General features: G+C 33.1%; 1 protein-coding gene across 2 annotated transcripts in view; it reads left to right on the top strand.

Annotated features, from left to right (window-relative positions):
• LOC145241454 (phospholipase D1-like) overlaps nt 1-12,024 on the top strand; it is a 320,978-nt gene that overhangs the window by 245,169 nt on the left and 63,785 nt on the right. For both annotated transcript variants that reach the window (XM_080104431.1, XM_080104432.1), the window contains exon 10: nt 7,127-7,208. In XM_080104431.1, the coding sequence (XP_079960557.1) occupies nt 7,127-7,208 (82 nt within the window). The remainder of the gene's footprint in view (nt 1-7,126; nt 7,209-12,024) is intronic.

Genomic DNA, 12,024 nt, shown 5'->3' with positions numbered 1-12,024 from the left:
GGCTAGAATCAAAACCAGAACTCTAGCATTCAAAGCTAGTGACGTTACCACTGTACCAACGTGACACGTATATGAACTGATTAAAAATAAACTACGATGAATGTACAAAATGTATAACGATTTTTTTTTTTTTTTTTTTTTAAATTTTGACCCATTTTTGACCCTTTAAAAACTATTTTAACCGGCTAAAGATCCATAAAAGAACAGTCCATAAAAATCCAATCATTTGAGGGCCATAGCGTTGCTCTGCACCTTTTAGTTTCAGAGGAGATTTTTTTTTTTATTTTATATAGGCATCACCACATTATCAAGGCCAAGAGGCCACTCAAGGATAAGGGTTAAAGAGTGTACAGTAGAAATTGGACAATATAGTAATCATTAGTAATGAAAATTCGGTAAATTTGATAACTTATATGGAACGGCTCATCAAGAACTTATTTACGTTAGACTTGAAGACAACCATATTGTAGTCAGCCGGAAAGCAGGAAAACGGAAGACAATTCCACAGGCGTGCAGTTCTAAGAAAGAAGCTTTGTTCATGGAATCTACGTTTAGGTTTAGGCACAGATAAAGAGTGGGGGAAATTATTGATAGTGTTTTCAGCTAGACGAGTGTTTCTTGTGAAAGTTAGGTGGGGGGGGACCATAGACAGCCAAACACTTTCCATGAAAATAACGATACATCAGAGACAAACTCGCAACATCTCTTCTGTGAGATAGAGGTTGCAGGGAAGAGAAAAGGACATCTCCTACGAGGCGGCTACGAAGTCTATTTTGAACTCTATCAAGGCAGGACAAGTCCTTTCTAGCAGCTCCTGCCCAGATGTGGCAACAGTATTCCATCCTTGGACATACCTGGATAGAATTGGAAAATATGGACACACACAGACAGACAGGCAGACATATAGCCGTTTATATATTAGACTTCTACCTTCATGATAGAACAAGAGTATGCTATCCCCAATCTAAATTCCATGCAAATTTCCGAGTTTGACAAAAGACATGGAGGTTACATCGAGCGAAACGTTGTGAAAATAACACGCAAGAAAAATCCAAATAATAATAATTCATTTGGTTTAGTGGAGTATCCAGCTTATTGCTGTTACTTGCAGTAGGAGAAGGCGCACCATTCTTCATGTATGCCAGTGCATAGCCATATCAAGGGGATCTTATTTGAGCTTTGTTATTTTGAATATGTTGTGTTATTTTGAATATTTGGTCAGAGTGAAGTGTCCTAAGAAACCCCTCTATAAAGACAATTGAGGATAGTGTCTGGTAAAATGTTAATTTTCCCATTCAGACGATCAATGTGATTATATGAATCTTTTTGCTCATAGTCTCTTATCTGGATTTTTGGGAGTAAAAAAAATAAAGAATGTGTCATAATAAATCAAAACAAACCAAATGTGATTCTTTGTACAAGATTGTTGTGCTTTTCTAAAATTTTCTGGATAATGTCAAACCGAAATAAATTCTATGGGGTTTTTTTTTTTTTTTCCATTGAGGTTAGCACAGCAGCTGTTGGCCACAGATGGTTTTATCAGAAGAAAACATACTCTTTAAAAAAAAAAAATGAACATTATTGCTTTTCAGCTGGGATCTTGGATATTGATTTCTTATGACCTTTTTTTAAAGAATTCGATTTTTCTAATAAACCGGTCCACAACTTTTTGAATATGTTAACTTAGCAGATCATTTATCGATTTTTTTTTTTTTTTTTTTTTTTTTTTTTTTGCAATCACACTCCCATAAAGAACTACCTTCTACTGCATAATCATGTAAACTCATCGGTTTGGGTTAGACCACTGAAGCTAAGCAATTTTTGAGTCTGGTCAGTACCAGATGGGTGTATTTGGGAATATCAAGTGCTTTTCCTGCAAGAATTACAAAAGGCACAACTTTATCTCCCCTTACCGGGATATAAATGTGACGCTAGATTGCTTATGAATTTGTGAATGCTACTGCTTTGAAGAACCACCTTATTTTTGAATCGGACAATTTTTGAGAGTATATACTCTAATAATCACATTCTCTCAAAATTTCAATAAATAAGTAGTTTTTGTGGATTTTTTAAAGTTTATACTTATCTATTCTACTAAATCTGTGTGAATATTTGAAAAGGTGAAGAAGGAAGAGAAAGGAGAGATGCTCCACTCTATATTAAAGACCAATGTGTATTTATTTATATCTATAATATGTATGAGGAAAGAACAGATGTACATAAATCTAAGACAATGGCAGAATCGTTAGAAAATTACATTCAGACTATAGTGGAATGGGGCCGCAAATGGATGGTAACATTTAATGCTAGTAAAACTAAGCTGCTCTCCTTTAACAATTACAAGACGCCTCTCCAACCCCTATATCCATGACAAATGACAAATATCACTCTATCTCAGAATTCTACTTTCAAACTCCTCTGCCTAACATTTGCGGGCAATATGAACTGGAACAAATACATAGAGGACATTGCAAAGGCTGCTGCAAAGAAGGTGGGTTCCCTCTATCGAGCTAGAAGACTACTCACGCCTGAGAGTATCCTGTACCTTTACATGGCCACCATTCATCCATGCATGGAGTATTGTTGCCACAACTGGGCTGGTGCATCTACCACTTGTCTCTCCCTCTTAAATAAAGTCTATAAAAAGAATTGTCAATCTAATCGGTTCCACTTTATCAACTAAGCTCCAGCCCCTGTCTCATCGCAGCAATGTTGCATCACTGTGCCTGTTTTACAACTACTTTAATGGAATATGTTCTGATGAACTTGTTTCACTTGTACCTCCTCAACGTACATATCCCCAACAAACCCGCTTAGCAATAAGATTTCATGCCTTCACTGTTGTTATCCCTAAATGCCAGAAAGCTTTCTATTCTAATAGTTTCTTCCCTTGAACAGCTAGACTTTGGAATTCCCTTCCTGCTGCCTGCTTCCCTGGCTGTACTGATATGCAGAAGTTTAAATGTAACATAAACAAATATCTTGTTAATCTTTCTTAGACATGGCCCCAAATAGTAGCCCCTTGTGTCCAAGTGGCAATATGCTTTGTAAGTAAATGAAAAAAAACTATAAATATATCCATCTTATGTAAAAGTTAGCAAAAAAAATTTGGTTTTCTTAGTTGAAAAATACTTGATCAAGTGTTTAAGGGAATGGAGAAAACAAATAGCAAGTCAGACCCTCCACCCTCTGCTGTCTGAAATGAATTCATAAAAATGTTTTACGTTATTTACATAAGATTATTTCCTTCCTTTTTTATTTCTTTAATTTGAAACGATTTCTTTATCTTTTTTTAACTTTACCAATTGAGACATTATTTCATATGAATATTAGTGTAAACACTGGCGAAGCATAATTTTTCCCCTTCATTTTTTACGAAAGGTGTACTTTCATATTAAAAAAAGCAAAGGAAGTTTTTAGGGGTTTTTTTTTGTTGTTTTTTGTTTTACTAGAAAAAATTCAAGGAAAGTTTTAAATTTGAGTAGAAAAACATTGTATTTTAATGCAAATGTTTAAAGAAGCGATTTGAAAATAGAATAGTAAAAATGAGAAATAAAGTGCATTAATCCAATAGAATCCAATGCCAATCGTCTGTGAACAGTGAAATGATTAAGTACAATTTCATATTTAAATGATAGATCTGTTGAAATATCAGGTGTAAAGGTAGGCAACTCTTGATAAACTATTACATACGGCGCTTGTGGAAGATTGTACGGGATTGATACAAGGGAAATAACTCTCGTTGACTAAGATTTATCTAAATTTACTTTTTTTATTTTACAGAAGAAAATTTTGAAGGTTAAAATCAACAGGTGCAAATCCACAGTTTAACCTAAATAATAATTCTAAAAAATACAGAATTCTTTATGATTTATGTAACCGTCATGTAAATTGATCAAGTATTTTTGTGTGTGTGTGTGTGTGTATATATATATATATATATATATATATCTCATTTCTAAATTTTAAGCGATTAATGTGAAATCGTTAGCATTATAAGGCTTACAACTTTTAATTATTGTGGAGTTATCTGCCCTTGTTTTTCAAGATGGCAATGTGAGACCGTCCCATTTTTGTTTATTCATAAAATTTGCGTTTCTTAGTTTAAAAAACTACTTGATTAATTTACCCAATTTTTATTTTGGAATATATATTCGTTCTGTGACAGATTTTTCTGTATTTTTTCTTTTTTTTATTGTCCTGTGGACTTGCACTAACTAACTAACGTAACTTAGAGATATTGGACTTTTTATTAGAATGTAGAAAATGTGACGATAATTGCAGAGGAAATTAAAATGTAACAAAAGAAAATTTCTTATGTCTATAACTTATGTCTATAATCATAATGTAACTATAATCACATTTTTAACATTCTAATAAAAAGAAATACAATTCCTTTAAGTTGTGTTAGTTGTAGCATCCAAAATTCTCTTCTGAAAAAAAAAAAAATGATAAATCTTCTAGTCTTAATCAGTGCCATCTATTACATAAGCGCCCATTTAATCCTATTAAATTAATATCATATAAGCGCTCATTTATATAAGCGCCTATAAAATTCAAGGAAAGTTTTAAATTTGAGTAGAAAAACATTGTATTTTAATGCAAATGTTTAAAGAAGCGATTTGAAAATGGAATCGTAAAAATGAGAAATAAAGTGCATTAATCCAATAGAATCCTGTCAATATGAAAAATTGATTATAAAATGATATCAACAATTTCCCCAACTCCCTATCTGTGCCTAAATCTATGGAACTTTGTTCTGCTGGCCTGCTTTATAGCTGACTACAATATTGTTGTCTTCATGTCCAATGTAAACAAGTTTTTGTTGAGCCATCCCTTTAACTAATAAAATTATACTCAATTTCAATGACTAACAATTGATTACTACACTCTTACCCTTATCCTCAAGTGGCCTTCAGGCCATGATATGTGGTAATACCATTATGGAAAAAATATTTCACATGTATCTGTTGTTAAAAATAAAATTTAAATTTTAAAAATATTAATTTGTTTTTATTTCTTTTTTGGGGAAGAATTCAATATTGTTACATAAAAACATTTTAAAAAACTTATATAAAAACATTTGCTATTGTATCCCTACTCCCTATATTAGTTCATTTAAAAGTTTTTTTCAAATTGTTTGCACGAGTGTGCGTCCTGTTTACTTGTCTCTTTGCAAGGGCACAATTAAACAGATGGTCGTTTTTAAATCTGTTAACAATTAAGCTCCATTAATTTAAAAAAAAAAAAAAAGAAAAAAAAAAAAAACACACGCACACACACACTCTGGATTGAGATAAAAATTTAAACTGCCTCAGTCTAGAATAATTTCTCCTTTACTGACCAAGCATAGGAAAAATGAAGTGTAGTATCAAAACAGATACTACACTTTTTTCTAGCAAAAGAGCAAAGAAGGAAGATGTGTTTTATGCTAAAAATATACATTAAAACATAAATAAAATAATTACTGTGTGTGAGAGAAAATGAATATTGTGTAGTAGGGGTTTCATATTTAAAGATGACGGGAGTTCATATTGGGGGCAAAATATTTCTAGACCTCCCCCATCACTCTGCAACAATTATTTATACATGCATGTTCTTTTAGTAAAATAATACTTTTTTTAAGTGATGATGAGGGAGAAGAGATATAGATTACATCACAACGACGACTGTAACAATTCTTGGGGACTTCATGGCCATGTTTCTAGAGCTCCCCTATCACTCTACAACAGTTAATGCTCATCCAGCTCAAACTCTCATGAGCTTGCCCATTTATTCAATATTGGGTTCCCTTATAGCAGGATTGCCCATCATTTTTGTCTCATCTTAGATCATTTTTTTGGGCGGGGGCATATGGTCATTCCTGGATCAACAGCAAGCGACCATGTGCAACATTTCAATCGTTCATTTTTTAGGAATGTTTTTTTATATGTGCATGATCTTTTAGTAAAATAATACCTTTTCTTTTTAAGTGATTAAATGTTGTTTTTTTACATGTTAACTTTTTCAGCATAAACAAAATGGCTAAGATCTATTATCCCACTCCCCAAACATATACAAGTTATCTCCCTTTAAAAAAATATTTCATTATACGTCCTTAAAAACAATATCTGATTCAAAACTGGGCGATAATTACTGTCTGATAGCCTAGAAATGGGTGATTATTTTATGTTAAATCTATGTGCGAAAATAATCTTCCCTTCTCTCTTTTTTTTTTTTTTTTATTGCTAAATTTTTCTGCCTGTTTACATGTAATCACTTATTTCTTTTTGTGGAGTTAGAATTTTATCGAGATGTTTTTCCCCATTAGCTTTTTAAACATTTTCAGTTTATTGCCAATTAAGCAGTTAAAGTCATTATCTACAACACGACATTTCTTGGCCTTCGGGACAAGATCAAAGTGTAGTATCTGTCTTCAGATGCTGCACTTCTATTTCTTGTTCTCTTTCGGTGGAGGAGAAATCCTTCACGACTGAGACAATTTTTATTTTTGTACCTTTTCTCCACGTTAAAAAACGACCCTGGTGTCTAACTCTGTCCCGTGGGGAGGCATAGTAAATAGGTACAACAATAGTAAATGAAATTAAGTTTTGATTCTATTTAGACTCGACTTTTAAAATCTGAAGAAAATAATTTTATATATTACAGATATATATATATATATATTAGAAGCAGATTACAGATTAAAAATATATAAATTCTCATTAATACACTTGTTTTTTGACAATAACATGGTACAAAACTAACAAAACAACTGAACAAATGAAAATTGGCTAGTTAGAATCAAAGTTTGATTTGTGAACTTAAATGCTATTTAGGTCCAACTTTTAAAATCCAGTCAACATGTATAGTAGATGTTTTAAATAAAAAAAATGTTTCACTGTTTCTTTTCTTTCTTTTTTTTTTTGTACAACAAATAAAATAACAAAATTTAACTAAAATACTATTTTTTGTACTTTTTGTCAAACTTTTTTGCTATTTGGTTTTTATTCCATTGAATAAATATTTTTTAATATATTTTATAACGTCATTAATATTTTTTCAACTAAAAAAATAAAAATACGGAATTCGATTAAAATATTTTTTTGTCATAATTGTTTTATTCTTTTTTATTTTATTTTTAAAGGTTAAGTCCCGAACTTTATTTAAAACGAATGGACCATGATCGAAATGATTGGAGATTGGATGTTGTTCTTGAACGAAAAGCTGTAAGTTTTAGTTGACTTTTAATCAACATATTATCGCTGTTATCATTCATCATGGCTGCCCGTCATTGGTGTGGATGATGATTGTGTTCTGGTGTTAAGCCTTGGTGTGTGCACCAACAAACCCCATCTAAATCTTGCATATCTGTCTGCAATGAAGAAAGGTCTGTATTATTTGGATTCTCGCGGCTAATGTTCTCATCTTGAGTGTTATTTTTCACAACGTCCTTGCATAATGGATAAAGTACTTGGGTAATATTCAGTTATAAGTTACACTTTCTCTTCTGAGTGTTGCAGGTTTAATCCTCGGTGCTCGTAACACTCAAAATATAATTGCAAATTACTTAGAACTTTTACTCAGTTATGGCTGATAGAATGAGAGCATGCTATTCTTATAAATTAAATAAAGGATTCCATTTGAAATTCTGTGCTGATTCTTGAGTTTGATAGAAAGATTCCGGAGTTTGACAAGATACATCTGCAGAAAGTTGGAAGTTATATCAACTGAAACACAGAAAATAACACTCCAGGTGAGAACAGTAGTCCAAAGAATCCAAATAATCCAAATAACTAATCCTCATCTCAAAAATTGAGGACAAGTTGTTTCAGTTGGAAGGTCGGCTTGAGACCATTGTTGTTCTCTTTGGTCAGCTTTGAGTGTTAATGTTTCCTCGATGATTGTCCCTCTCTGAAATGTCTTGTCCTAATCTTCCACATGTTCACATTGATGTTATATTTTTTTAGTTTGGCTTCTAAAAGATCTTTGGTGAAAGTGAAAAAGTCTACTTGATAATAGCTTCCGGTTTTGAAATCAGAAGCAGTGTTTATAAAAAAAAAAAACAGTTATAATTTTGAAATTAAACTTGTGAAATAATTTTTTCAATGATGTGACCAATTTTCTCTGTTCAAAATTCACGCGAGCCAAGTAATCCACATCGATTCAGATTTACATCAACTGTCAACAACATCAGACATGTACCTTTCTCTGTTCGTGAGGGGGGGGTGAGCCCTCATTTTAATGCCAAACAAAATGGAGAAAGAAAAAAAAACACTAAGTTTTCTATGAATATGTTGCTTTAGCAATAAAAGTCTCAGAAAAATAAATGATTTTAATCATTTAATAAAAATTCTAGAACATTATTTATATTATATTTATTCAATTTCTAAATTTGCAAATTAAACTAGTTACCCATTTTATATTTAGATCTGATTTTTTTTTTTTAATAATTTACAATTTTTCCCACAAGTCTTAAAACTTGTCAACACATAAGAAAATCAAATTGGTTTAAATGATTGAAAATTTTAATTTTTTTTATTACAAATCAAACTTTTTGTTAGGGTTTTTTTTTTTTTAAACTTTTAACATTGATATTTTACAGTAGGTTATGTAAGCAGTCGGAAAATGTAGACGTGATTATCCAATCAGCTGTCAGAAGATGACAAGTTTCAGTGAAATTCATTAAACCAAGAAAACGATTTTCCACACACTATTCTTCTTTTTCCTGCATTAAGAATGGCTTTCTAAATAAAAATCATGAGGAAGGGAGCACCATGTTTTGCATTAATCGTCTAGCAGTTTATGCTTCAGTATCTTCCAACTGCTTTCACAACCTGCCGGAAAATACAGACATAAGGAATCTTTTTTTCATTTGAAACAAGGTGTATTGTGACTTGGACTTAAGGGGCTACTATTTGGGGTCATGTCTAATAGGGGATTAAGGGGAGTTGAGCAGCAAGTACATTTGAACTTCTGCATGTTAGTACAGTAAGGGAATCAGGAAACAGGGAATTCTAAAGTGTAAAAGTTTGAGGGAAGAAACTAGTAGAGTGGGAGGCTTTCCAGAAGTGATGGGGTGGGATTTTGTTATGTCAGGTTAGTTGCCAGAGATTGAGTTGTAAATCGAATACATACTCCAATTTCAAAACCTGAAGCCATCATCAAGTAGAGTTTTTTTTTTAACTTTAAACAAATCTTTAAATCTCTTCTTGTAGCTCTATTTTTTTCTTTTAAGCTTATAGAAGATTTGCTTTGCTAGTCGAGAATCTAGCATCCTAACATGACTGCTTCGTCTAGGCTTGTTCTTAAGTCGATGGCGTCCATGCTAATGGTTTTGACCTCCTGGGGGACAGTGAAAGTACAGTAATCCTTCCAGGAGTTGTGCAGTATGTTCCCTACACAGCGCAAGATGGTTCTTCATCAATGACTTGAGATGTCAGCGATATGTTGAGGCATGGAGAAGCACAACAACTTTGTAGACAACCATTCTTTGGGGAAGTCTAAATGTCTTAGAAAACACGGGTTACAAAACTGCATGTACACATTACCTACTGCTTTAAACTGGTAATATTTTTTTTTAATGCTGAACTAATAAACCATGTCAGTTTTTTGTTTTTTGTTTTTTTTTTAGCATTGTTATGAATTAGTCTTTTATTTATAAGCCAAAAAATATTCTTTAAAGTCTATTTCTTAAAATTTAATTTCACTCAAAAAAGTCCCCGCATGGCATGTCATCGATGTCTGCCACTGCTCTCCCAAGATCACTGCTTGCAGCATGTCATCTCGTGCCGTTCTCACGTGGAGATACGATTACTGTTATATCAGAATTAAAGCGGGGCAGGTAACTCTTTAAAGAGAAAGAGTTAGTTCCCCTGTTATTGTCCTAACACGCATTTAAACACTAGTTAATTGGTATGTGAAACTATCGTAGCTCCAACGCGCGGGCGTCAAATCTACTCAAAATAAAATAATGGCACACTGCCTTAACAGTAAAACCCAGTTGCGCGCGCATGGATGTGTAAACATCGTTTCGGCTGCGTGTACATTTCCCTTTGCCCACCCACGCAAATTCGGTGGGTCTTAAACGGAACTTCAGTTGTTCATGCGGATGTCACTTAAAGCATCTTACGTCATAAGAATGTTATTCTTTTCATCCAATCGGATTACAAGGAAAACAAATTTTTAAAAAATGTTTTTTTCTGAAGGCCTCCCTGGAACCGGTCGGACAAATATAAAAAGGGCATTTTTCGCCCAAACGAGGAGTCGGCCTTTGAGCACTATGTTGTAAACATCAACATTGACCCGTCCGCGTTTGGATGTTAAACACGCGCGCGCCCGACAATTAATTCCTCCACGCGGATACGGACTTGCAACCCTAATGGACCTTTTATTTTTACCCTTTTCTATTTCTCCGCTAAGTAAGTGGTGGACCTTTTATATTGTTTAATTCTTCGTAAAAAGACTGGTTATTTCTAACCCAGGAACTTTCACTTATCTACATCTTTTCATTCAATCACCTCAATCGCAGGTAGAGATGTGCAATGAAGAAGAAACTTTCTTATCTTCTCTTTTCATTCATTTACAATTTTTTTTTTTTTTAATTTTGTATTTAATTTATCCATTCGTCTCAGTCATCTTTGCTTGATTGTTTCGGCTCGATTCTTATCACTATTATTATTTATTATTTTGAATTTGCGGGATTGGCATCGACACACGTTAGCTCTGCAACAACACTTTATGCCACCACAAATTATTCCTTTATTGAAAAGTTGTTGTTCAAAAAAGTAAGAAAGTAAGACAAAGCATTTGCTGTTTATGTGTTGCTTCTATTGAACATGTCATACACGTCCGAATGGTATGATATTGATCTTGAAAAGGATGAAGAAGACTTTATTATCTCTAGTGTGACGTCATTTAACATTTCGGGCATTTATTAGAATAGACAACAAAGCAAAAAGGTGGTCAAAAAAACAAATATATGATAAATAAATGTTACCAAAGGCAAGATGAGTTACTATTCTACCTACCTGGATAAGATTTTGTGTGTGTGGTTTAACTTATTTTAAAGCGTTTATTTCGTTTGAAGCACAAGTAGCCCCAAGTGTTAAGTTAGAACAAGAACAAAATTACTGATATGAGGCGCTTATTTTGGGAGTCATGGTGACATTTCTTGTGTGGGTTTCTACAAGTATTTTGTTTAATTTTTTAATCTTTGAACGATTATCAAGACTTCTCAGATGACTGTCTCCTGTTCGATATTTTTAATTTTTGCTCTAACTTCCTTAAGTAAATAAAAGCTTGAAGAAAAAAACTTATTCAGGTAGGTAGAATAGTAAGCTATCTTGCCTTTGGTAACATTTATTTATTATATATTTGTTTTCGACCACGTTTTTGTTTTAGTGTCCATACTACTAAATGCCCAAGTTTTCTAATAAACGACCATGACTTGTAATCGTGATATAATTGGCAAGGGAGATTACTTATAACTGTCTTTTTCTTCTTGTATCTTTTTCTTTTTCTGTCTTCTTCTTCTGTCTTGTCCGGTCTTGCAGACATCAACAATCATGGCTCTCCATTCTTCCCTGTTCTCTGTCTTTCTCATGAGCTCATTGTTGGTGTCCTTTCTATTCATTGTGAATTTTGTGCATTGTCTTCCCCGTTTCCGTATATTTTGTCACTCCATAAGTTTCTCTAGTCTGTCAGCCCTGATTATATGGTCGAAAAATTTCAGCTGTCTTTTCCTGATGGTATTGAGAATGGATCTCTTGTATCCAGCCATGGCCATTACTTTTGCAATTGTTTTCCTTTTTATCCACAAGACTTTAATGATTCTTCGGATGAACCATATCTCCTCTGGTCTATTCGCTGTTTTGTATCCTTAGTTAGTCCAGCTTTCGCATCCGTATAGAAGAATGGACCATACCTAGGCTCTCATAAGATGTGTCTTTGTCTTGAGGCTTATGTTACTGTTGGTTCTTATCAACAGTAACATAAGCCTCAAGACAGACATTTCATGCTGTTAAAAGTTATATTTGATTGTCT

This window comes from Euprymna scolopes, chromosome 20 (assembly GCF_053919585.1).
Source record: "Euprymna scolopes isolate OS-2025 chromosome 20, ASM5391958v1, whole genome shotgun sequence".
Lineage (NCBI taxonomy): Eukaryota > Metazoa > Mollusca > Cephalopoda > Sepiida > Sepiolidae > Euprymna > Euprymna scolopes.
Note: the sequence above shows the minus strand (reverse complement) of the source record. Positions and strands in the feature narration are given on the sequence as shown.